General features: G+C 34.9%; 2 protein-coding genes across 19 annotated transcripts in view; one reads left to right on the forward strand and one right to left on the reverse strand.

Annotated features, from left to right (window-relative positions):
* The window catches only part of LOC122630187 (dynein axonemal intermediate chain 7 homolog), a 12,589-nt gene extending 10,684 nt beyond the window's left edge, over positions 1 to 1,905 (forward strand). For both annotated transcript variants that reach the window (XM_043814407.1, XM_043814406.1), the window contains 7 exons: positions 1 to 26; positions 103 to 256; positions 348 to 633; positions 690 to 785; positions 880 to 1,101; positions 1,467 to 1,574; positions 1,669 to 1,905. The exon at positions 1 to 26 is cut by the window's left edge and continues 136 nt beyond it. In XM_043814407.1, coding sequence (XP_043670342.1) covers positions 1 to 26; positions 103 to 256; positions 348 to 633; positions 690 to 785; positions 880 to 1,101; positions 1,467 to 1,574; positions 1,669 to 1,809 — 1,033 coding nt within the window. In that variant the 3' untranslated portion in view covers positions 1,810 to 1,905. The remainder of the gene's footprint in view (positions 27 to 102; positions 257 to 347; positions 634 to 689; positions 786 to 879; positions 1,102 to 1,466; positions 1,575 to 1,668) is intronic.
* A 7,813-nt stretch (positions 1,906 to 9,718) lies between these two features.
* LOC122630189 (synaptotagmin-7) overlaps positions 9,719 to 27,746 on the reverse strand; it is a 105,734-nt gene continuing 87,706 nt past the window's right edge. For 10 of the 17 annotated variants that reach the window (XM_043814419.1, XM_043814418.1, XM_043814417.1 and 7 more), the window contains 8 exons: positions 24,412 to 24,423; positions 18,800 to 18,989; positions 16,633 to 16,773; positions 13,382 to 13,529; positions 12,534 to 12,643; positions 11,212 to 11,380; positions 10,919 to 11,131; positions 9,719 to 10,630 (listed from right to left, as the gene is read on the reverse strand). In XM_043814419.1, coding sequence (XP_043670354.1) covers positions 10,530 to 10,630; positions 10,919 to 11,131; positions 11,212 to 11,380; positions 12,534 to 12,643; positions 13,382 to 13,529; positions 16,633 to 16,773; positions 18,800 to 18,989; positions 24,412 to 24,423 — 1,084 coding nt within the window. In that variant the 3' untranslated portion in view covers positions 9,719 to 10,529. Of the gene's footprint in view, positions 10,631 to 10,918; positions 11,132 to 11,211; positions 11,381 to 12,533; positions 12,644 to 13,381; positions 13,530 to 16,632; positions 16,774 to 18,799; positions 18,990 to 24,411; positions 24,424 to 25,714; positions 25,897 to 27,746 lie in introns of those variants that run through there. The other 7 variants (XM_043814423.1, XM_043814424.1, XM_043814411.1 and 4 more) reach the window with 5 other exon arrangements.

Raw genomic sequence — 27,746 nt, forward strand, 5'->3', positions numbered from 1 at the left:
GCGAAGAGATATATTTCTTAGCACTCGTAATGCTCGTTAGAATTTCGAACGTATCCGAAATGAATATAGATCCATTAGATCGGATGTTATTTCCGTTTGCAGTGGAAATTCCGAAAGAACTGAAGCACGTACCGTTTTATAAACCTTACAAGGCACCTCCGCCGATACCACCTACCGAGAGAACACCGGAAGTCATCGAGAATGAGATGAAGGCTTTGGAAACTGCGATGGAGGCTCTTGTATTGGTTACGTTAAAGTACGCGTCTCTCGGAAAGAACGTATCGTATCGTAAAAATCGTAGCTAGGACGAATCGACGAATTTTTTCTTTCAACGAAATCTGTCGCAGATTACCCGATACGGTTTTATGGTTCGAACCACCGTTGGTGGCTCATTGGATTTCTGAGAGAAATATCTGGTCGACCCAAGACATCCACGACATAAAGTTCAACGAAGATAAACAACAGATCACATTCCGCACCGGCAGATTCGGAATTCATGGTCTAGCGGCATATAAACTGATCAATTTGCCATTTCAAAGTTGGGAACTCAAGCCAGAAATGGGAAGGAATAGTGGCGGTGGAGTAACTCTTAACATAACAGCTGCTACCGTGCAAGCGGAATTTATCGTCAGGGTACGTCTGTGTTACGGGTTATATAAATTTCTCTTAACGTTTTCAATCTTTCTTAGGACGATTCGGTATGCTTGAACTCGCTAGTCGGCGGCACCTCGTCGGCGCTTCAAAATATCATTGGCCAATATATGAAGTTGAATAATTTAATAAACGTGAGTTTAAATCGATCCATCCTTTACTCTATACTTTCGTTTCTAATCGTTGAGATTCTTTTTTCAATTTCCCCATATACCATCGACGCGTCAGAAAATGCGAAAAGGTGGCTGCGACTTATTTCCGGAACAAGATGCGGCGAGTTACATAAAAGGACTTTCGGTGAAGCATCCAGTAGCTCAGAAACATTTGCAAGAATGCATAGGTCTATTGTGTACGGCTTATACATTTTCCTGGTCTAGGTGGAACATAAAGAGACCTTCGCGCGAAATCGTCCTGCAATTTAAGGAAGTTCATGGATGCGTCGCCAAAGAGGTAAAACTGATATACGCGATTAACTTTCTTCCTTCTTTCATTTTTCCTCTCCGATTCGATCGTCTTTTTAAAATGCGCACTCGCGATGATTTACGTCCGAGTCGTCTTAAGATCTTATTTAGCTGCTTCTAAATAATTTATGTAATCCATATTATCGTATTAATCGTATTATGAATATGCAATGAAAAACAACAATCGAGTAGATCGTCTTGACGTAATCGAGTTGCCTGTAGCGTATGATTCTTCCTCAAAAAACGATTGGATCCTCCAAACTAACGATCCTCTTTTATCTCTAATCGATCGAAAAAGGCTAGTATCGTTTGCTAATCATTATATCTTGTATCTATTGTTTTTACCATTTGCAGCGTACGAATATCACACTTTTAGTGACGCCTTTACAAACGATCGCTGTTCAATGTACCGAGGTCAGCCCAGAATTTTCCAACGTTCCTATAGATGGCGATAGTGCGAAGGTGTGGCAAACAAAACAAACTTATTCATTTTTTTTTTTTTTTTACGTTGATCGCAATTCACCATATTTTTTTTCTTTTTTTCTTTTTTTTATAGTTTTACGCCGATCTATATCATTTGGCATTGCACAATGCTGGAATAAAAAGTCATCTGCTAATAAAAGATATCTCGTACAAGCTTGCTCTAACGGTCGCAAACTTGCTACAAAGTACAAACGTGATAAGTATGTCGTCCTGAAACTCTGTTATCTCCTATTTTATATCGTTATCGTCGATGAGAATCGTCGAATAAAGAAAAAATATTCGAATAAAAAAAAATATATATATATATGTACGTATATACGTATGCGTATATTTATTCTACTCATTTGCCATGTCAGAGTTCATCGATCTCAAATTGTCCTAAATAGAAAGAATTTCTATTGATCTTTGGAAGGAATGAAAATATCATAAAGCGTCGGAACGATCGATTTAATCGATGCGAGAAAATTTATGCGTTAATTCGAACGAAGGAGAGGAATTGAAGTTTTCATTCTTTCCACGCGTTTCGTAAATGCGAGCGGAAAGAAATGGACGCGCGAAGATAATTCCTTTTTATTTTTTATGTAGTGTCTTTTCTCTTTTTTTTTTTTTGAAACAGAGGGTCTTTTATTTAAATACATAACATCGTTTCGATCTTGCAAGTTGTTTTACATGTCAAGGGTGTCGAACGGTAATCAATAATTGCTCTCTCTCTCTTTCTCTCTCTTTCTCTCTTTTTCACTCTTTCACTCTCTCTCTCTCTCTCTCTCTCTCTCTCTCTCTCTCTCTCTCTCTCTCCCTCCCTCCCTCTCTTTCTCTCTTTTTTCGACAATTAGGAAAAATATTCTTTATCCCAAGCAAAGTAATATCGATTTTCGATGAGTTGTGAATTATATGCGCTAACATAAGAGAAAATGAAACAAAAAAAAAAAAAAAAGAAAAAAGAAATACAAAAAAGAAAAGAACAAAATGAAAGTTTAGCTCGTTTTCATATTTTCAACATTTTCGTGCATTTTTATATTATTGCATTTTTTTTCTTTGACTCGACATATACACATACATAACGCGCACACACACATTCAGACAGAGCTTCGTTTTTCTTATTACATTCAACTCTTTGTGTCTTACTCTATTCTTTTATATGTTACGTATGTACGTATAAACTAAAGGAAAAAAAAGAATGTCAAGAAATCGTCGGTTTTCCAAAGATTTCATTTCGTAGTTATGAAGAAACTTGCGTGATTGTAGTATGAATCAGCTGACAAAATTAAACCGTCGATCTTTTTCCCGTATGCATGCAATTTGTCGAATAGTCTTCCCTTCGGCGAGTCGACGTTAGATCGAAAATATTTCTAACGAAGAGAACGAAGACTTCGTCGAGAAGGAAAACGTTTCGATTGCTTTAGCACGATTTTTATCGATCCTTTTCTTTTTTTCTTTCTCTCTTTCCTTCTTTCCTTCTTTCTTCTTGTTTCTTTCTTACAAAAAAACAAAAAAAAACAATCGTTGTTTCAACGAGCAACGAGGATATACATCTTCTTTGCAAGGGACGTACTCGTACGTAATAACAGCTGATATATCGTTGTGTTCGTGTACGTGTAAGTGTTAATAATCTTTGAAAGCGCAGTAGCGCTTTACTTGCACTATACTCGCCAGCTGATTCATCAGCTTCATCTAACAAAAACTACCGCATTTATTCGTAAATTTATATACCCGTGTGATATAACATACACAGTTACTTTTTTCCTCTCTTTGCGTAATTTACAGTAATTATACGAAACTATCGCGTTACGAAATCAACGAAATGAATTATTAAAAAAACTTCGAATCGACGAATTCAATTAATTTTTGCAAAGAATGTATTGAAATTTGTGTCTGCGTAAAAAAAAAAGGAGGATATCGAAGGGATAAATAAAAAATATGAAATAAATCCTTTAATTCGAGGAAGATCTCGACCGTCTCTTATTCTTTTTTTTTTTTCTTTTTTTCATCTTATTAGTCTAGCACCTACTTTAATTCTAATCATTTTTGACTCTGCGAATACAGCCCAAGTCTGCTTGTATAAACAAAATATTATATATATATGTATATATATAAAAATAAAATATTATATATTCAAATAGAGAAGCATGTAAGATACGTAAGAAAATATAAATCATTAACATTTTTGTCGTCATTGGAAATTAGAATATTGAAAGGAAAGAGAAGATGATAAAAGAAAAAGAAAAAGGCATGGGTAATTTGAGAGCGCCAAAGGATTTACTCCAATAAACGAGATTTCGATGGTAAACTGTTTTTTCTTTTTTTTTCTCTTTTTTTTTCTTCTTTTTTCTTTTTTCCTTTTCTTTAAATCTTATAACTCTTCTTCTCGAATCAATTAGCGGACACAAGATACGTCTAAGAAACTTACGCGGCACTCACTTAATTAGCTTACTTTTAATCATACAGAAAGACATACCTTACACGTAGCGTATTGGAAATAGATATCTCATTTAAACATTAAATCTAGCGGTATCTTCTTTTCTCTCACTTTTTCTTTCTTTACATTTTGTTTTCTACCTATATATTTTCTTTCTATCTTTCTTTCTTTCTTTCTTTCTTTCTTTCTCACCGTCTTTCATCGCTTTCTTACTTTCTCACTTTCTTATCGTCTTAATCCATTGCGCAGCAAAAATATCTGTAATTCTATGGAACAACGTTATATGCAGGTATGTTTGTGATACGAGCCCGTATATTTAAGTATACAGGCCCGATGACTTTCATGAGATAAGACGCTTGGCTATTCCTTAAAAGATAGCCAAAAAAGGCGAAAAATATATGTACTATTTAGTTAGATACACGTATACATATATATGTGTGTGTGTGTGTGTGTGTATATATATATTTATATAATTTTTCGTCGGATGATTCGTCGGGTGAACCGAATTTTTGTATTATCACAAAGAGCAAAATGCTAGAGATTAGAGAAATAAGAACGAACCGTAGAATATAATTTTATATACATTCACAAGTAATCTTTCCAAAGGAGAATAAAAAAAAAAAAGTCGGTATCATGGATTGAATTTACGAACGTATGTACTCGATTCCATTCATAAGATTTTTTTCTTATTATTTTGATGTCAACGCTATACTCCGAAAGATCTTACGATATGGACATGTGCATGCGTGAGGATCGTGTGCGTTCATATGACCGCATATTTAACGATAATTATATGATGTGTCAAACAGTTAGGAGTAATGTACATATATGCATACATACATATGTGTATATATATATATATATATATATATATATATATATATGCATATTCTGTTGAGTTTACTGTTACGAAACGTGTGGTTTTTGAATATACAAATCGAGAGAGGAATAATTACATCCTTTAGGCTCTCTATATCGATCTATTACAAACGAAACTAAGTAAGAAAGAGAAGGAGAATAATCGATAATAATCGGAGCTTAAAATCTATAAACGCAAAAGATCGTTTCTAAGTGATAGGTAAGTACGTATATATTTGCAATTACGACTGAATTACGCAAAATAGCATTTCTTCTTTAGTACCGAGTATGATTAATAATAATAATAATAATAATAATAATAATAATAATAATAATAATAATTACAATAATAATGATGATAATAATAATAATAATAATAATAATAATAATAATAATAATAATAATAATAATAATAATAATAAGAGTAACAACAACAACAATGATAATCATGCTTTCAACAGTTAATGTCGTTCTTTCATGCTCGAGATAAAACTTGATCGTTTTTTAAGCTGCTTACAATTGACGTAATCCATAGAATAAGGCCCACTTCACTTTCCGTTTCTTACTATTGCAAACTATTTTCTAAATTTTATTTTCTTTGTTTTTCTTGTTTTTCTTTTTTCTTTTTCTTTTTCTTTTGCTGCTTTGACGGCTCTCCCTTCTATATACCTCTTATAGAACTAATATATGTATTTTCAAACTGCGCAATGTAAAGTTTTAAACATCGAACATTTCCGACCACCATATTTCGGCTATTCATTTATTTTCTTATCGTTTTCTTTTGTGCCAACTCTCTCTCTCTCTCTCTCTCTCTCTCTCTCTCTCTCTCTCTCTCTCTCTCTCTCTCTCTCTCTCTCTCTCTCTCTCTCTCTCTCTCTCTCTCTCTCTCTCTCTCTCTCATTCATTATTTATCGCGTACGCATGATCAATCGTTTTTTTTTCACCTTCTCATTTAACTTTACTCTTGTGTTCATGTTGTTATAGTTGTTGTTTTTGTATTAATACCTACGCTTTGACATACATGTATCACGATATAAATTAGCATCCCTATATAACACACACGATATTTTCTTTCGCATTTACGATAGGTACTTAAGCATTAAAATGTTAAACCCAGTCTGTAACGAACGTTAAAATCATGGTCAACGATTTGACACGACGAAAAAAGAAGCCTAGGATATTTAAACCTAGGAAGCCACAGTTTACGTTACTCTTCGTGGTACGCGTAGATTTTATCGGCTACTTCGAACAAGCTACCGAATCGTTGTCTTGCGGTATCAAAGTATAAATTAAAGCGAGTACTAAACGTAGTAGACAAAGTTATCCTATTTAAATGATAACAACATTGTTATCAGAGATACTTAAATGTATTATTGAATAAAATAAAATTAAAAACATTTATTAAAATGAATGAAATAAATTAAAAACACGGAGCATCGATATATTTGGTGTAAAGGAAAGATTAATAAATAAATTAAAAGTCGAAATTAATAGTTAAGTTAAATTAAAAGGAAAAAGAATCGTACGCGAGTAACGTGTAAAAGTCTTGTTAAAAAGAGAGAAAACAAATACGAAAGAAAAGAGACTATCGTCTATCAAACATTTCATCGATTAAAATTCTTTTGGCACGATCTTTGAATTTTGATGATAATTTTCTATAAGGTACGCAACACGTACGTCTTCTTTTTTCTCTTTATTTTCTCTGAGTTAATTAATTAGTATGAGTCGATTTAATGCGCCGATCATAAAGTAATGAAAATAGACGAATAAACGATATCGATGACTTCGATCGAAGCTTTCTTAAATATATACATACACAATGCGATTACAATCGATTCTATTACGACGAATATCCAATATTACTGCGTTTCCTTCGCATCACCCTGTATATACGGAATACTAATTAATCACATAGTAGTACTAGATAATTTTTTTTTTTTCTTTTTCCATTAGTTAACAGCAACAATTTTCCACAAAACTTTCAACTAAACGACCGGGCTCTGAAACTTCTTAAATTTGAGATTTCTAATAAACACCACGTAATACCATCATTTTAACGTGCATGATCGATAAACCGGGAAACATTTTTTTTCTTTTCTTCTTTTATCTTATACGTATATACAATGTATACAGGCTACGACATACAAATATTACCTAATCTTTTGTGCTACTCCAATACTTTTTAGGCACGACCGCATGGAGTTTCTTTATATAATCGCCATCGCGAAAAGCGTTGCCTCGCTTTAACACTCGATAAAAATACAATTTTTCAATTATGTTTCAAGTTCTGCACGAATTATGAATGTTCTTTCCTAAATCTAAGTGTAACGTGTCTCGAAATCTTTTCTTTCTCTTTCTCTCTCTCTCTCTCTCTCTCTTTTTTTTATCTATTTGTTTCCTTTTTTTTTTTTTTGATTCACAGCAACAAAAATTGATCGGAATCCAAGATACAAATAAATTTTATAAACGACTTTTATGGCACATGAAGAGGTATTGCATAAAATTTCAAACAAATCGATCGATTATTTTTATAATTGTGTGACGCGCTGTTTCGATACGAAGGTATTATAACGATATTAAAATATGGCATATATAGTGGCGGTCGTGCCTAACGCATAAAAGCGGAACGATTAAAACGAGTGTACTATTATGCAGAAAGAAAATCATCACGATGACGGAACTACATCGATCATACCTATTGCGAAAAAGCAAAGCTTTTTCGTCGGGGATTCAGGGAGCAGAACTCCCTGGCAACACAGAAATACTGCTTTTATATAATATATTCATTATATAACCATTTACTCACATTTTATATATATATATGTATATATAATCTATATATAATATATATAATACATTAATATATATTATATATATTCATATTATAGACTAATTTATTCGCTCTTTTTATTTTTTTATTTATTTTTTCTTTTTTACGTACTAACCCCTTACGGTATGCAATCCGTCTCTCTTCCTCTCTCTCTCTCTCTCTCTCTCCCTCTCTCTCTTTTTGTGCACACAATAAGTCTCGTTTTAGATGCAACATGAGAGGATCGATCTTCGATTATGAAAACGTACAACGTCGCTTCTTCGTTTACGTAGCTACTTCGTTAAGCTAACTCCGTAGGTATTTGTAAAAATATTCGCGTAATAGAGAATTTTCCTTTTAGAGTAGTTTTTTAAGGGCTTTCGAAAGAAAACGACCGTGTATCCTGCCTTTCTTTTTTCTTTTTTTTTTTTTCCCTCTTTTTAATCCGAGTTTCCATCGGAACGTATCATTTTGTTCTCATTCCTTACTTACATACGCTTTCGCAACACGCAAAATGAGAAAGTAACGCGGCGAAAGATAAAAAACGTGCCAGCATATTACCATAATCGCGATATACATACATATACATACAGATATATCTCGTGATATTTTGATATCTTCGAGCCCTAAGCGACGACGGTCGTTCGATCGATCGAAATGAGGAAACGCGTTTGGATCCACGAAAAATCTTCGTTCTTAATACGGGACTGCATATAAATTATGGATACGAATATCTTCTTAACGGATATCGATAATGATACTTTGTAGTAACCGGTTACAAGTAAGGGTTTCGTATCTATAATTGATTTACGTCCTGTATTTATATATTTTTATAGCGAGTATAGCTTTTGCCTTTCTCAGTTTTTCGTTTCCTCTTCTCTTATCCCGTACGTGCCGTTAAGAGAGATACGCTCGAAGAGCGAGCGTGTACCAAGCAAAATTCGCGATCGAATTTTATTCGATGGGGATTATCTACATTATTGTTATTAACAGCAGAATATCAGGTATAATGTAACAATAGACTTTTTTTTTTCTTCTCCTTTATCAACTCTCTTCTCCAATTTTTTTTTTCCTGTATTTTTTGTTAAGAAGTGTATAAGGTACACCGATCACAATTTACCGCTCGAAAAATGTCCCCCTACCCCTCCCGAGAAATCACGTCCGGCTTCGATACAAAAGTTTCTCGTTAAAAATATCTTTCTCTTTTTCTTTATATATCTTTCATCCCTTTTGTGTTGGCTGGTACTACTACAATAGCTACTAGTCAAAAATTTATGATCATTTTGTTCGAGCGAATCAAACTTTTACTTGATCTAAATAACGATTCTCTTATATTTTTCTTAAACGGATTAAAAACGGAAAGAAAGAAATAGAAACATTACCTTCTACGGATAATAGCAAAGTAAGAGTAATTTCTTTTTTCACTTTTTTTTTTTTATATTTTCTTTTTATATGTATATATTTTTTTTTTTCATTTTTTAAATTTACTTTTCACTTTTAAATTACTCCGTCACTCTTGCGCTCGTTTCGTTTCTTTCCTTTTCTTCTTCTTTAATCTTTCATTTTTATCTTTTTTGGTAAAATCTATATTTCAATTTCCCTTTCAATCTTCGTTAATGTTAATGTGCGGTTGAAAATGATAAGAACAATGATAAATTAAATATAATTAGCGTCAACGCGCGATTAGAAAATTACTCGCTCGGCAGCAAAAATGTATTCATATATAAAAATTACCTTAGCGTTAAAAACTATCTCTCACTATAATGAACTTGGGCGGGGGCGGGGGGAGGAGGGGTGCGCGCGCGAATATTCGTTTTAAAAATTACTGGCGGTACTTTCGAAAATACAAAACGGTCAACAACGTCTCTGAGAAAGATAACAGCTTACTAAATCTCTTTATCTCTTTCTTATCCTCTTTTTCTTTTACTTTTTGGATTTCTTCTTCTTTTTTTGCTTCTTTTTCTTTTTTCTTCGTTACTTTATTTGGTAAGGAAACGTGATTTTCCTTTTCCCTTTAATTTCTCTTTCTCTCTCTCTCTCTCTCTCTCTCTCTCTCTCTCTCTCTCTCTCTCTCTCTGTCTCTCTCTTGATCCTGCTCTCTCGGGAACAGTCGATCGAAGAAACTTACTTCGCAACCCACGACCAATGTCAATTAACGTCGCGATTAAGGATCGTTCATTCTCTCTATGTCTCTCTTTCTTACTCTCTCGCATACACACAGCCACGCACGCACGTACATATTCATCCACTCCTTACGATATATATCCTTTAAACGCACTCTCTTCTTCTATCGTTTTGAACTTGTCCTTATCGGGGAATTTTCTTTTTATCGTTCGTCCCTTCTTTGCGTCATTCCTAGTATACATATGATATATATATAAGTGTGAACGTGTCCAATAATGTGGTGTGTATGTTTGTGTGTATTAACGTTTGTATGGAATTTTTCTATACGGATATACATATTTTAAGTGTGTACGTATACATATGTATATCAGTGTATATATCCGCGACAAATGGATATATATATATATATATATATATATATATATATATATCGACGAGGATACGTCGTTTTTTCCCTGACGTTGTTTTTCGCTTTTCTTTCTTTCTTTTTTTCTTTTATTTTTAGATTGGATTTTTCCATACGAAACGATCGATCGAAACGCGTTCATCGTCATTGTCATCGTCGTCGTCATCGTCGTCTTCATGTTCGTCTTCGTCGTCATTATCGTCGTCGTCGTAGTTATCGTCATTATCCTCGAACGATCCCCCTTCGGACGAATCGTTTCTCCTCGGAGGCCGAATTCGCTCGTACATACGATCGGCAAAGATCATTCTCCTTGCTGATTATTTACTCGGGCTTCAAACGATGCCACTGTATTACAGTTTGTTTTGGTTTCGTTATCATATCCTGCCAGTGTTTCGTCTCGCTCGCCCCGCTTCCGTTCTTACCTGAAAATTATTTTTTCTCTTTTTATTTCTTCTTTATCTTTTCTTTTCTTTTTTTTTTTACAAGCACCGTCCCACGTATGCATTTTTTTAAACAGCAATATACGAGAGCGATTTAATTAGTTAATCGATTATTTTAGACGAATATAATATATAGGTAAGTACGTTTATTCCGTTAACAGGAAGTACACCCTAACCATCACGTTCTTACGATCAAAGATATTATCGATTCGATAAGGAAACTCACTTCTTCGTTAAAATAATTCAACTTGTATAGCTTGTTAAAGTTACCTGCGAGTTGTATGCGGCCAATAAGTTCATTACGTCCTATGTTATCGAAATCCATGACCATAACGTCGAGTGAACACTCTCTGATCTTTTCCCATGGTACGTTGAACGCAAACGTTTCGTTGAATACAGGATTGAGAGTGCATTTGAATATCGGTGTTTTGCGTTTTTCGATCCTCTTGTCGCCGAATTGTAGCCAGACTTTGACGTAAGGATCTGAAGCAAGAAGATATTTGTGTAGTAATAGATCAAGAGCTAGAGAATCGTTTAAAAAAGAAAAATGTTTTTTTTTTTACCTGATTTCCCGTTAATGTCTTTGGCCTTGAGATTTCTCGCTTTCAAGAGAGACAACGTAAGCACCGAATTACTCGGATGATAACACAACGAACACAAAAGTTCTCCGCACTTGTCCTTAGCCGGTGGTTTAAGAGCCTTCCAAAATGATGGCTTCTCCGATAGATCGACCTAAAACGCGTCAGCGAAATCTTTGATCGAATGATACACCTCTCGCTTATAATCGTTTGTACGAATACGAAATGTGTGTTTGTGTTTGTGTGATATATGTATGATTATGTGTATGTGTATCTACGAGAAATCAGGAGCATCGTAGTTTATTTACGTTGGTCATACGTATATGCGTGTACGTCCGTTTCTATTGACGCTATTCAATCCACGAAAGAGGAGTGAATACACAGTTGAGATTTGCTCTTGGGAAATGAATGTGTACGTAGTACGAATTATCACTGGTACAGTGTCTTGTCAACATCGGTATATTCGAAAATAGCATGATCTCGAATTAATCTGGCCAAGGTACCTTATCTATCGTCATCCATCTTGGTCGAACACGACTAAGTAAGTATCGTTGTTACTGTCTCTCTCTCGTGTTAAAAAATATATTTCCATTACGCGTACGAAATTATTATACGGATTTATATTCTAGAAAAGAAAAAAGAAAGATGAAAGGTTCTGATGAAAAGAAGTGTTGAATTTAAAAGAATGTTTCGCTAGGAGAATATCGTACCGAACTGTCTAGCTATATAGCGTTCACTCTTTTTATTGTCTTTCGTTGCGATTCATGGAGCTCATAGTTCGTACGAGAGATGGAAGAACATTTTTAATGGTTGCTTACGTCGCTAAGAGAGAGAGAGAGAGAGAGAGAGAGAGAGAGAGAGAGAGAGAGAGAGAGACATAGAGAAAGAGAGATGAAAGACGAGAGACAAGAGACGAGAGAGCACGAACGTATAAATCGTGTCGGAAAGTGTTTTATCGTTGTAGATAGAAAAAGGAAAAATGGATGGATGATGTTGTGCGAACATTGTGATACTTTATAGTTGATAATAAATAGACTTTGTTCTATTTTTTTGTTCTCTTTTTTCTTTCTTTTCGACTATTTAATACTAACGTTGTACGATATCGCGATAAATGACAACGAGATCGAGTCTTTTTCATTTAATAAAATATTTATTAAATTGTGTACTGACGTGTCATGACGAAAAAAAAAAAAAAAAAGAACTGTAAAACGCAGAGATGGCAATGTAAAGTTATAAAGAAAGTATCAAGTATTAAATAAGATACGTCTACATATATCTACATGGATATGTAGAACCTTTGAAATTACCTGACAAAGTGGTAGAAAAATTTCTCCTATGGAGTCGTCCCTTGAGAATCGATCGTAATCGAAGACGTGAAGATGCAGTACTCTGCTTTGCAACTTTTGAATAGGAAAACCTATAAAGAACGAATACTTTCATAGTTTATATACCTTTCGGAGTATCAAAATCGTTTCACAGTTTTGTCTGTCCTTTTCTCTTCATTTTTTAATAAAGAATTTAGCGTCATAGTAAACTCGTCTTTTTTTTTTTTTTTTTTTTTTTTTAATAATGACCGTTCTATATCGTTTTTGTAAGAACGATATAAAACAACGGAAACGCACAGTTCTAACAGATGGTCAAACAATTTCGTATCATAACTGGGAAAAACTCGATCCCATTCACGTTGAACCAGTACATCGTATTTTCTCCGTGAATCGAATTTTCAGAGGCGTTTTCGAACCGGCCATCCGTTATCGGTGCTCGGCGAAATAAAAAATCACGATTTCATTTATTTCCTGACCGACGAAGCGAGAGGCCGAACTTTCGTCGAGCATCGGCTTATATTCCTATTTACAATTTAATATTTGCAAGAGATACGAATTGTAAATCATTCTCGTGTCGAATTTTATTAACGAGTGGCTCTTAATGAAAATAGAAAATCGGAGATAAATTTTTTTGTTTTTCTTTTTTCCTATTTTATCCCTTTCTTGGACATCCCTGTCACACTCGACGCAATTGAAATTGTTATTTACATAAGTTAGTTAGTTGGTTAGTCAAAAAAAAAAAAAAAAAAAAAAAGAAAGAAGGAGAAGAAAAAGAACAAGAAATACGAAGCGAAACGAGATTACAGCAAAGTGCAGGTTTAAAATCTCACCTTCGAAATAAAGCGTCTCGTTCCATTTCGGATTCAATGTGCGTCTTTTGATGTTTGTCTGGAGACGATGCTTTTTGTCAGGAAGTAGTGTCACGCGTACATACGGATCAGACGTCCCAGACAAATCCTTTGCGGGTAGATCCTTACCCTGTGAAAAAAGAACGAAAACGTCAAAAATCCATTTGTGGAAACGTTGCATCTACAATTTCACGTATGCATCTCTCTCTCTCTCTCTCTCTCTCTCTCTCTCTCTTTCTCTCTCTTTCTCTTCCTCTCTCTTTGCTTTATTTTTTAAAATAAATCAGAAATAGAAGAAGAAAAAAACCAAACAATGTACAGAGTATTTTTTCGTAAAAATTATTACACACATTATTCTCCGTAGTCGGGCTTCCATAAAATAGGTGTAACGTTCTAAGGTCTTTGATGCTCGAGAAATAAAATCGATAAAGGCACTCCACTCCTATTTTATAAAGTCAACGCACGTACACGAAGTTTGCTGTTTTTTATTCGGGTGTTCTCTATTTTCAAATCGTATTATTGTATATAAAAAATTTTATTTTCACACAAACTAACGAGAATAAGCTATGTTCTTTTTTTTCTTTCTTTCTTTCTCTTTCTTTTTTTTTTCTTTTCTTTTCTTTTTTTTTTTTTTTTTTTTAACGGGATAATACCAAGTTTCGTCCCCTTTAAGAAATAAATGTACCTTCGACGATGATAACGAATATAATGCGAGATTCACGAGTAAACTCTTTTAAATAATTTATCCTCTGGGCTTATTAGATTAAGAAAGAGAAAATCTACGATAAAGTGTAAACGTTCTTTTGCAAAGCCGGTGATACTTTTTCATTAGGCTCGAGCTGTTTTCAAGAAAACTTTTTAAAGCTATTAGGACGACAAAAATGCATCTAGAAAAATGCATCGCATAGAGTGTTTCTTTGAACGACAAGTGCTTTCCAATTGTTAGAAAAGCTTTTAGCTTTATCTTTTCGAGTTTCATTTTAATATATGCATATACGTATACGAATATCTATATACATGTATGTGTATATATATAATATATATGTATAGCTAGATGTGTAAATCTATTATAAACATGTTTCCAATGCACACACGCGAGATAATCGATATTTCTCATCTAATATTCGTTCATTTTAATTATGTAAAGTAAGTTTTACGAGAGGGGTAACGATTCGATAAATTAGTCGAACATGAATATCAAAATGTCCAAATGTTGGACCGATAATGACCTCGTTCCCTATTATAACGTTCCAACGCAATAACATCTATTTTCGTTTTAATAAAGTACAACGTGGTATAACGTAACAGAGTTTAGAGAGTTCGTATGGCGTAATCGGGTTAGCTTCTATCCAAAAATGAGAATGAGAACGAAAACGGTGACGTCGTTGGAGGAAATGGCTCGAAACGATCCTCTCTTATTTCCCAAGAACGACTCATACGACACCATCTGCAATTTATCCTTCTCTAAATCGAATATTTCCGATATATAATATATCAAACGTTTATTAGATCGGATTTAAATAAAAATGTTTTCTTATGCCCGTTAAACGTCGATGATCCTTTTTAACGATATCCAGATATTACACGTTTACGATTTGAAAATTAAAAATCTCGATCTTTTCTTCCGATTCCTTTTGTATGTATAAATTAGATCTGGAAATTGTTATCGAACATCGTTACAAACTCGCTAACATGAAATACCACCTTGATTTCTATAGCGACACGAAACGAAAATGTTTGCGACAGATCTTGCTGACTCTCTCGACATGAAATGATTCAGCAAGAGAAATAAAAAAAATGTGAGAGCGAACGACCAAAAGAGAGAGAGAGAGAGAGAAACAGTTCAAACTTATCTCATTTTGGTTTCTGCTGATCGTGATATCCAAGAAGCTTGCGAGAGTTCGATGTCGATAATGGCAATAAATTCTAAAACCAAACGGGGGGAGAGAGAGAGAGAGAGAGAGAGAGAGAGAGAGAGAGAGAGAGAGAGATTTACATGAATTAATATGTATTCTGATATGAAAGTGAGAGAGAAAGGCAGAATAATGAAGTCGCGATATCGGTTAGATCCAATTAGAATTTCGAATAGTCGATGTTAAATTCTTGAAAACTAGATAAAAAGAATACTTTTTCAAAATTACGATAATCGTTTTAATTATTCACGTTATATAGAATGGATCCTTATGCGAATTGCGGGCATGTCGATGACTTAATTCGATTCTATCTAAGAATACAAATTTTTATCGGAACGCGAGCAGCACCTTGCTCAGATAATTACAAAATTTTTCGTACGACACTCATTGAAAAAATCAACGAGTTAAATATTCTTTCATTATAAGTTTATATTATATTTATTCGATTTACATTTAGTTGGTATTTATTTCATAAAATAATGAATAATCGTATTAATCTTTTTTATATAATTTAGATAACAAACTGGATATTTCTCTTTGTCAAGTTACATACCAGATAGGTCGACTTTTGCTTGACGATTTTATCGCAAAAAAAAAAAAAAAAAAATACAAAATATCGAACATACGCGTATCGTAATAATGAACGGAGTTTGCGGAATTTAACATGTATATATATGTATATATGTGAAATATATGCAAAACATTAACACGTACGTACATTCAAAGAAATTGCAAAATGCTATTTATCTGATTGTTTATCGGCGCCATTCAAACGAGACTCGTTATGTAGATGTCCGATATGACGTAAGTCATAAACGAATCGATACTAACTCGTCCATGTGTTACTTTCATACACACACGCGCGCGCGCATGCATACACGCATACATGCATGTTTAAACTTACACTTATCATAACATTTAAATTATAAAAGCGTTACGATACGTTTTCCAAGAAATATCATTGAACTCTTAACTTCGTATCTCGATTTTTAAATTTGTTGTTCGATATGAAAATTTTCTTGCATTTATTCATATAGCAAAAAGTGAACGTGATCTGTTCAGCTATTGTTTAACGCTGTCGTTAGATCCCAGCTCTTCTTCTTTTTTTTTTTTTTTTTTATTAATCGATGCGAATTCCAAGCAGACATCAGTAAATAAAAATATCTGTATTTGTTAAAACGACGCTTTCTGTTAATTAGGAAACGTCCTATCGTTTGAAAAAATTAATGAGAATTAGCATAGATTAACGAGATAAGATAGTTATTGTTGCGATAAATGCGTGAAAAATTAGACTAGAATAATCAATACTTATAAACCAACCTGTATGATGTTTAGAATGAGCGTAGTCTTCTGGAAGTTATATTCCAGGCTAAAATGAATTTGGCCGACGCTTTCGCTGGGTTCCGAATTATCAATGTACATGTCGACCAAGGAGATGGATCTGCTTTGCAGAAAGGCTTTCTGTAACAATGAAAAGAAACGAATTTCGATTCGTAAATTCGACGAAATGAGGGAGAAAATACAAAACGTGGGATTATAAAAAAAAGAATATAATTTTCATTAAACGTTGGTTAAGGATTTAGATATTGTTAAATATCTAAGCGATAAAACTGGGCTAATTTTGGCACGATAATCTCTGGGAAAATATAGTCGTCTTTGTTCGTCGTCCACTTAAAATGCGGTCGATCGATTATGCGACGATTTAAATTCGAGAAAATAGTCCGAAGAGACTTAAACTGACGTTAAAAGAAAAAAAAAAAAGAAAAAAAAGAGAGAGAGAGAGAAAGGAATTAAACATGGTTTTTTATTCATAGTCCATAGATACATTGGTTACACACAACTTTCCAAAGATGAAATTTCTTCGTTCGCGTTTTTGCGTCGAAGGAGAACAAAGAATAGGGTTGCCTCGTGCGTGACATAGCAATACATGTTATATTCATATCGTTGAGGCTTTAAGGTAAAGCGCGTATACCGTCACGTCCAAAGCTGACCCCGGTGATACGATATATTTGTCTTTTAAATATGGATAAAAGGAGTGACCAGGGAGATCGTGAAAAATTTAATAGGATTCTCCAAGGAGAGAGCACGATACTATCGATATAATATTATAGCCGATATTTCATAGTCACGTATCTCGTAAATATAAATGTAAGTATACGATTTATTTTCACAAAGTTGATTTTCTTGAAAATAAGTCTTATCTCTTATACTTGCGATTATTTATACGTTATTATTTTTTTCTTAATATATATATATATATATATATATATATATATATATATATTTTTTTTTTTTCTTATATAGAAAGTATCGAGATCAATATTAACGAGTTTCGAATTGTTACTTTACGTGATTGCAATATCGAGCGAGTATTCACGTATAGTAATTAAAAGATTTTGAGAATGTGTAACTATTCAAATATACCAAGTTACTTAATTCGTTGGGACGATAGAAATTTGACATTTGGAAGTTCTTGACAAAAGGATGAGATGTGTGCTAACAATAATTAAAGGCTGTCGTTAGCAATGTAATAGACTTCAGGACGTGGCTTGGGCAAAGGGTGGAGACAAGTTGACTGTAATGACAGGGTGAATCTGGGTAATGGACACACTTTGTTGTCGGATCAAAGTCGTGATAATAAGAGAACCGAATTGGAAAGGACAGATCGTTAACTACAAAACTGACAAGTCGAAACTGATCGAAAGAAGAGTCCTTCTTTCTCTCTCTCTCTCTCTCTCTCTCTCTCTCTCTGTCTCTTTATTTTTCTCTCTCAAATTGTATCTTTTTATCAATTAACATACAAAATGTTTTCCTTTAATTAAAAACGTCCAGGTCATAACAATGACATAACGAAGAAAATCTAACAGATTATTTTTATCGCAGAATTAATGCTCGCGGCCAAGTTCGATAGAACCGATAAGAAAATAGAATCGATAACTCGGAGGTTACTCCCGTAAACCCAGCGAGCTTTTTAATACGGCAAATACCGAGAAACTATGCGAAAGGAATGCGTACTATCTATTATTTACGAATTTAATTAAATATGCTTGGGCCATGAGCAATGGCGAGTGAAGTAGATAGACGGAGAGGGAGAGAAAGAGAGAAAGAGAGAGAGAGAGAGAGACAGAAAGGACGACAGAAACAGTAGGCATATGAATTACATCAGCGGTTATAAAAATATAATAGGGTGGCTTTTTTCGAGCGAATAAATAAAATACTTTGGAGATTCGTATATATATTATTAATTGTTTGATTTATTATTTCACAAGAAATGTAAGAATTTCTTGCGAAAAGTTTAAAAAGCACTGAATTAAAAGATTAAATAATTATAAACTTCTATGAAGTTGTTGCGCAAAGAATGTGAGATCGAAAGAATAGAATTTGCGGGTTTGCCAGGATAGAAGAGGAGTTCTCGCATTTTTTTCTTCGAGGTCTTCGCGGTCATCAGATATCGTAGAAAATAAAAAGTATAATAAAAATATTTTACCGAGGGGTGATCTCCTTTAACATTTTGGAGCTGCTTGTTTTGCGGTCCAGCCGTTGGAGTACGTGGTTCGGCACTTGGACCGACATTACTTGCACTACCTGGAGCAGCTACGGTTGCACTTGCACCTGCACTGCTAGCAGGACCAGCACTGCCGCCGGCTGGTGTTTTGCTTGCCGGGCTACCGGTTGTTCTGCAACAATAATAAAGGAATGTCGAGATATCAGGAAATTGCCGGTTAATCGTTTTTTTTCTATCCCTCTGGGATTAAAAAGGAACGAATTAGAGAAAAAAAAAAAACAGAAAAAGAAAAAGAAGGATGAACTCTCCTCCATCGGTTCGCGTAATTAGTTTCATCCACCTACCCATGTATACGATATATAAATATACTATATATTATAACACGCATACGTGTTACCTTCGTGACTCTGTATATGGCTATGTGAATATGTGACGTTGTTCCTGCAAAATTTGGCAAACGATGAAGAGATAACTTCGACATGAACAACGAGAGTTTCCCTTTTCGATAATGAAACGAGGATTCGTTCGATCGTTCCAGCTGGAATGACGAAGCCATTAATGTCTATGTACACACACACACACACACACACACATATAAATATTTATATACGTATGTATGTGTATAGTATATAGGATGAAAGAAATATGTTTGCTATCTAGATGTATCTATCTCTACGAGAAACAACAAGCTCCAAATACAATTCATTCCTTTCCAGGATTGATGTCTTGAAAAGTAAGTACTTACGTTCTGTGTCATTATCATTCGTCGATTGTCAAGGAAAAAATTCACGAAAAGATATTAAAAATATTAATTAGATGTATTCTTTCTTCTAACCTTTCTCTTTTCTTTAAGAGATCGATGATTCTCTAAGATAGAATTTAATTAAATATTCCAACGAGGGGGCAAGAAACCGGAAAGAAGAAGACGAAGAAGAGGAAGATGATGAAAAAAAAAAAAAAAAAAAAAAAACTTTCTTTTTTCTTTTTTTAATATGAAAAATCCATAGAAAGCAGCCAAATTGACCATTACAAACTATGCAGAAGCTATGTAAATTTTTTTCCTCACATAGGTATCAGCACTCTTTTCTGCTCGTTCCATTTTATCGCACAATCAGCTGATAGAAGTTCTCGGCCAGCTGGCGAACATTCTTTTATCCGATATAGAATTAAAAAGGAGACAGAGAGGGAGAGGGAGAGAGAGAGAGAGAGAGAGAGAGAGAGAGAGAAAGAGTGCGTGTTGAATGCCAGTTATATGTTCACGAAGTCCTTTTGTTCTGCACGTCGAGTTTAAAGCGCTCGTTGCACGCGAATCCATGGCACCATATTGTAGTCGTGCGTATCTATTTAAAAGTCTCACGGAATGAATTCTTGCATTTCTCGCGAGTCGACGCCTACGGCGACTCAACGATAACGACGACCACCTCGCCCCGTTATTATCGACTCATGGTAAAAATTCTTTTTTTCACTCTCTCTCTCTTTCTCTCTCTCTCTCTCTCTCTCTCTCTCTCTCTCTCTCTCTCTCTCTCTCTCTCAGTCTCTATCTTTTTCTCTCCTTCACGTGCACGCATGCGATGAGAATATGCGAATCCGCGAGAGCTTCAGCGAGAAAACATCATTTCCATTTTCTCGTTCCATTTCGAAAGAAAACTATTCTACTTCCTCGGAAAAGCCTTTTCCTTTCTTTTCTTTTTTTCATTTTTTTTTTTTTTCATTTTTTCTTTTTCCTCTTGAATTATTTCGTTAAAGCATCACGGTGGATCATGCACCGAATGGAAATGGATAGTATTGTTCGTAAGAGAAATACATTCTCTTTTACTCTGTTATATTGTAAGCAGGATCAAGCGCTTTCCACGACTATTTTTTCATTTCACAAAAATCTCTCATGCCCGCGCGAAGAAAGTTAATTTTGGAAATAGAATTTTCTAAAAAAAAAAAAAAAAAAAAAAGGAGAAAAAAAAATAATATCCGATCATTCTTCTGTCTCGTATTAATAACGAAAATGTAGGTAGTAATTTCTAATAGATGAAGATAATCGAATTTTTCTATAATACACTTTTTATAAATATGTATAAAAAATGTAAATATATGTATATAGAACGAAATCTGATGGAAAATTTTTCTCCTTGGTTCCGACGTGTTGTATAATAAAAATACAAAATAAAAATGGTATTTATAACACGTTAGATAATTTACTAATCACTAACATGCCGGAACATGCATAAATTTTCTAATCTACCTAAGAAGTTTTCTTTTCTTTTCTTTTCTTTTTTTTAGGGGGGAGGAGAGAGGGTGGGTTTTCGTTTCTATCTTAATTTATAATACAATCTCTCTTATATATATATATATATATATATATATATATATATATATATATATATATACATATAAAGTCTACTTTAGACAAGCAAGCGCGATCTGAGATAGTATCATCGAACCACTCTCATAATAAATTCAAAAAAGAGTACCACTCACGTCCATCCTTCTTGAAAAAGTAGATTCAACTAAGGAGAATTTATCGTTTCCGTCGAGAATTTCGTTTCGAACGTGGACAGAAACTGTCTGGCTGTCTGGACGAAGCTGGTTGAGCTTAGCTCGAAATTCGAGTTAAACCGACGTTCGCTCGATCGCTTTTTCCTGTTACTATATACACGAAGTTACGCTTGCACAGGGAGAACGGAGAAAAAAATTTCTAGCAAAAAAGGCTCACCCGATGGACCTTATATTAAATTAAATATATACATATATATATATAAATAATAAATAAATATATATATATAAATAATATATATGTAGATAGATGTATATACACACAAATATGCATACACGTGTGATCAATAAATATACTGTATATATTAAACGTGATATAACGGATCGATCGTCCCGTTTTACAGACCACGACGTCAATAGAAATGGATTAACGAAGGTGGATCACCTCCATCGCTTCATCTTACTGTCTTCGAAGGAGACAGATGTGTATCACTGGGATTGGCCTCTCTTTACCAGTCGACCGGATTACCGGACGCGACTCGAAGAATCGATTACACTATTCCACGTGCGAGTTAGATTTATACGAGATAATACGATTGGTTGGTATATCTGTGTGAAACGGAAAATACTTACTTATATCGGGATAAAAGGATAAAATAAAAACGTGAAAGAAACTTGTAACCTTATTCTTTAATCGTAGATCGTATCTCGAAAATAGAAGAGACAATAGAAGAGTTATTTCTAAAAGAATTTCGTTTAAAATATTAAATATGACTCTAGTGATGATAGTAATGGAAGTTGATAAGAGATAAGAACGAATAAAAGGAAATAAGGCTGATGTTTCATTCGTAGAAACTTCTAATCCTGAAATATATTTTAATTATATCATTTCGACGCGGTGCTCGATCGCGTTCCTGCTATTTCCTTGATCGACTGGCTTACTTTCGAATCAATTACTTTCGTCCATTAACCTTGGTCATATAATGTAATAGAGCTAAGCTTAAAATAACGAAGAGGATCGAGAGACGCTAATGGATAAGGTCTTCTTTGTAAAGTTTCCATTTCATTCACTCTTATTTAACGAGTTCAAAGTTTATGATTTTTTTTTCTCTTTCGCACTCTCTCCCTTTTTCTCTCTCTGTCATTAATTAAAAATATTCAATATATATATATATATATTTTCTTTTATTTCGATCGATTTCACAACGTATCAAGCAACGATACAGACTGACCCCGTTGGAAATAGTTTTTATTTTCGAGAATAACAAGGAATAGATGGGATCGAACGCGATACATGCAAGTAGATAGAGACTGATACGTGAACATGTCGAAGGTTAACCAACGAGGAACGTAATGTGAACCACGGCTAGCTAATAAGCTATCAGCTCTGGTGACCACGTATGCGAAACTATATCTAAGCGAATAACCACGAGCCCATGTGGCATGTTCCAACCCATCGTTGAATTTAATTGATTCCTACGAGACGAGGATACACACCCTCTATCTTTCTCTCAACGTTTCCTTCGTCTAGTTCTCTAATAATCTTTGCCCTCTACAACGTCGACTAAATCGATGATAAACCCTGTCCTCGTTAAATCATCCTCCAATCTCCTAAATCTTTAGAAAATCGAATAAACATTTTACTCCTAAAATTTGAAGATCTAAAACAATTTAATAAGCCCAACGTGTTGATCTCCTGTCTAGTTCTAGAATGGAATGTACATGTCTATATAGATCGTGGAGAAAGATTACACTCGGCTAGTCTCTTCTCTCTTACTTTCTCTCTCAAGCGTAGACTGATATATCACAGTTGAAATCATCTCTTTTGTTCGTCAAAATGCATGTGCGTCTCCTTCTCTCTCTCTCTCTCTCTCTCTCTCTCTCTCTCTCTCTCTCTCTCTCTCTGTGTATGAGAAAGAGAGAGAGAGAGAGAGAGAGAGAGAGAGAGGAAAATGTTCGCTTCGTCGGAAACGTGCTCTCGCCTACATTTAATTGGCATTTGGAGGTTGTAGGAAACAGCAGCGCGAGGCGATTCATCGTTTCCAACTTCTGCGTTAGGAAGACTCTTGTGGTGAAGAGTTGAATAGTTCTCTCTCTCTCTCTCTCTCTCTCTCTCTCTCTCTCTCTCGCTTTCTGCGTCTATCCATCTATCTCATATCCTCTTTCTCTTTCTCTTTCTCTTTCTCTTTCTCTTTCCGTCTTTTCCCCACGCACATAGAAACAAATACTCTCTATCTATGTATTCCTCTGGTACAAAAGCAACTAAGTTTTATGACTTTGACCGAACAATCTATCTCGCACTTGCTCGTATCTCTATAACGTCGATGTTTAAGAACTTCTCTGACATAGTAGGCCATGCGGAATCGTGCTCGAGATTGGAGTTAAGAGAAACAGAATAATAGAAAGAGATAGAGAGAGAGAGAGAGAGAGAGAGAAAGAGGGAGAGAAAGGAAAGTACATATAGATAATTGTGAAAATACGAAAGACAAAGAAGAGATACGCTTAGAAAGTACACGCTTGCTCACACATATACACACACACAAACACGCGCAGACACATACCCACATATATTTTTGAACAAGCATGCTTACAACGTGGAATACAATGTGTTTTCTAACTGTGCAAAGTGTGTCCGTGTATATGAGGGTAAAAGTACGAAAAAAAATAGAAAAAAGTACAAAGAGAAAGCAACGAAGGAGGAATTGTTACGTCGAAATACGTGACCTCTGTTGGAACAACGGAGCACAGAGAAAAGTAAAAAAAAATTACAAGTTGGAAAGTATCGTACCAAATCGATACACATTGATCTAAGAAGAGATAGAAGAAAAGTTTCGGAACGACTGACGGAACTAAAGCGATCGAAAGAAGCCGAAAAAGATGCTACTTTCTTTTTGCGGGAGGAAAGATTCGGTTAGAGTTAGAGGGGTCGAAGAAGGAGGACGCGAGAAAAAACTAGAAGTAGAAGTAGAAGTAGAAATAGAAGTACAATAAGACGAAGAAGAAGAAGAAGTAATAGCTATAGAATTAGTAGAAGTAGTAGAAGAAACAGAGAGAAGGACACGTCAATTAAGATACTCGTAAAATACTCGAGGGTTCGTGATACTTACTCCAACTGCGCTCTGCATTCCAATTGTTACAGTGAAATGGTGCATGAAACAGAAAAAGATTAATGATTAATTAATTAAATGGTCGAAACAGCGAGCCCGTTGGTCGGAACAATCCTTCAATTTCTTGCCATCGGGAGAGACGATACATAAATAAGGAGACGTAGAAATATATATATATATAAATATGCTGTGGAACAGATAGGCAGGCGTATAAGTGCAAGCACATATTTTTTTTTGTTCTTTTAAACGACCAAACGACAATAATTAAGAGGAAATAAAAATCATTCTTTCGTGTTGGAGTGCTAAAGAAGACGAATGGATAAATTTGTGCTGTCGAAAGAGATGCTCGTAAAGGTGCTGATAAATAAGTGGATGGGGTTGCCGTCGTGCCAGAGCTGTCGTCTTTTCTTTGTTTTCTTTTTTGGTTTTATTATTTTTTCGTTCTTTTTCTCTCTCTCTCTCTCTCTCTCTCTCTCTCTCTCTCTCTCTCTCTCTCTCTCAATAAGTTCCCTAGGAAAAAAAGCAATTTACATTTAATTCCAAGAGTGTTACTCGAGTTTCGAGCGAACACGTTCCTTCACGTTTTTTATTTTCTCCCATTATCTCTTTCGCATCCTTCCCTCTATTCATATTCGTTGATGAGAAAAGAGAAGGATGGAAAGCGTTTCATAAAAAATCCAGAACGTAGGTCGAATCTATGGCGAAGTATTTTTTTAAAGTAGCGCTTTGAAGATTCACTAACCATGATGGATCGATCGATCGAGAGTTCGAGAGTGGTTAGGGTGAGAGCGAGACAAAGAGTACGTACTACCCATCTTCTTTAAAGTTTCGAGGATTATTCGAAAGATTATTATCTTCCCTTCGAAGTTAATCGTTCGCAAAGAGAAACTTCGGACCGAACGATAACTGTCCAAACTTAAGCCAGTAATATCACATCTGTTTCGTACGGATCCTGTGTAGTCTGATATCGAATGGAATTTCAATATATTTTATATCCTACGTAGCCCCCATACCCCTACGACAAACCTATAATTCGATATAACGGAGTAATCCACGTAAGATAAAGAATTGTTATTATTTTTTAAACGATCTTCGAACAAGATCATTCTTCCATCGATATTTCCTTTCTCGTAATAGACAATGTTATTTTGTTGTTTCGTTAATGCGTATATCGTAAATAAATTAAATTCAACGGATGCTCGATTGGATTTAATCGAGAAGCAAATGATCAGACGTGTTCCAATAATTTCGCATCGCCACGTCCGCGTCCGATCAATTAAATCGGTTATGTTTGCGTTCTTACCTGGTCGTATAATATTCGAAGAAGGCAACGAGTATTTCCAACGATCTGGTTACTGCGGCCCACATAGTTAAATTTGTTCGCGAACGTGGCTCACTTCTCACGTTCTTATAATCGATCGCACTAAAATTCACTCGTGATAATCTCGTATTTTCATTACCTCGCCATAAGTGTAAAATAAGAATCTATAGGAGAGGAACTATTTCTTTTTCCGAGAAGTTATCTCGATATGCACTGAACTCGTTTTTCGTTTCGATCGAACGGAATGACTGCTTTTGAAATAGTACACTTGTTCCATCAAAGAAGCATGCAACTTCTTAAGAACTGCCATTTATAATTTATCACCCATTTGACGTTACGATGTAAGTTATAGTCATTCTTTCTTTCCCGATTAATTTCGAATGGATATACCAACGCACGGAGTTTTATCAACGGCTACGAACGTGCGTGGACGGGATTCGGACAGATAGATACCTAGAAAATTTTCGTTGCTCGTACTTGGATATTATGGAACGATGTTTGCCGGAGATTTACGAGTATCTGGCGTTGACGTTTTATGAAACGCATGATAAATGCAACAACGTTTAATGTCACTCTCTATCACGAACGTATGTTCCAGATACGTGTCTATGTCGGTACGGAATATCCAAAAGAGAGAAGAAGAGAAAAGAATCGATCTCATTAAAAATGTCGAAAATAATAGTTAACCACCGTATCGCTTTGATTTTCATCGATTCACACGTATGTTACTTAACATAACCGATTTATCGGGTTAATTAATCGCTTAACGTCGACGTTAAGTCGCTCTCGACGTCGGCTCCCTCCTTTAATTATCCGCGACGTTGAAGTCACCGTAAATGAAGAAGCGTCTTGAGTTAACTCGAGTCGAGTCGAGTTGAGTTAAGAGGACAAAGAAGTTACGCCGTGAGCTAACGTCGGCTCGGATGTCTCACGGCATTATCAGGCGGTATGCCTTTAATTTATTATCAACGTAAAGAGAGCTGTTATATTTTTATGTTGATCACATTTTACGAGCGCATTATCATGATTAATTGCCATAACATAATAATAACCATCTATCTCAAGCTTCCTTTCGTTTTCATCCTCTTGTTTTTAAATCGCTCTTGTTTTCTTATTTGAACTATTCCTATTCGTGTCGTTCCGTGTCGAACGAAAACGTTTTTCAACTCGACGTAGAGTCCATTCGCGTTGAAATTTATACGACACGGTCCACGGTGTTGCGAGTTCGTAATTGAATGGAAAATTTTTTTCTTAGGCAGAGAATTTCTCCCTAACGAGATCGGATGATAAGTTAAAAACTGCTTGGAAATGTAAATGGATTTTTATTTTTAAACGCGTAAATAAAGTAGGTGAGATCGGGGGCTTCGCTTATGTACACAGGTACGTATCCAGGCGTATATACGCTCACCTACATCAAATATTCGACATCGAAATGGAATTTGTCTGTTCTTACGACCCGTGTCTTAACTACTCGGAAAGTAGGAAGAATCTCGCGAAACTCTTCGCATTCCGCTCGTTTTCCGATCTGGAAAATCCTTTCGACGTATTAAAATCGAATCAAACGAAAAAAGAAAAAGAAAGGAAGGAAGAAAGAAAGAAAGAAAGAAAGAAAGAAAGAAAAAAGAAATTCATCCCGTCGGTAATTAACTGAACCGAATATAGAAAGCGACGTCTAAAGATGGAACTGAAAAGTTTGACCGGGAATTAATATCACGCAGTATAATTAACGAGAAGAAGATAATAAACGATATACGAGGGTACATTAGACCAGAATTTGTTCGTTAAATTCTCGCTGAATAATTTATAACATCGTTTTTCTTCCTCTTCCTCCTATTTAATAGCAAAAAAGTGCGATTTCGTCGATGATTGCTTTTAAACGCATAAATTCAAGCGTTTCCCTCGTAACGACTCTACTCGAGGCCCATGATCGTGCTTTTATATTCGTTGCCAAGAAGCAACGGTATATCGTTAAACTTAATGGACACTTCCATCGTCATTATCCGTCCTAGTTGAC

The sequence above is a fragment of the Vespula pensylvanica genome, chromosome 6 (assembly GCF_014466175.1).
Source record: "Vespula pensylvanica isolate Volc-1 chromosome 6, ASM1446617v1, whole genome shotgun sequence".
NCBI lineage: Eukaryota > Metazoa > Arthropoda > Insecta > Hymenoptera > Vespidae > Vespula > Vespula pensylvanica.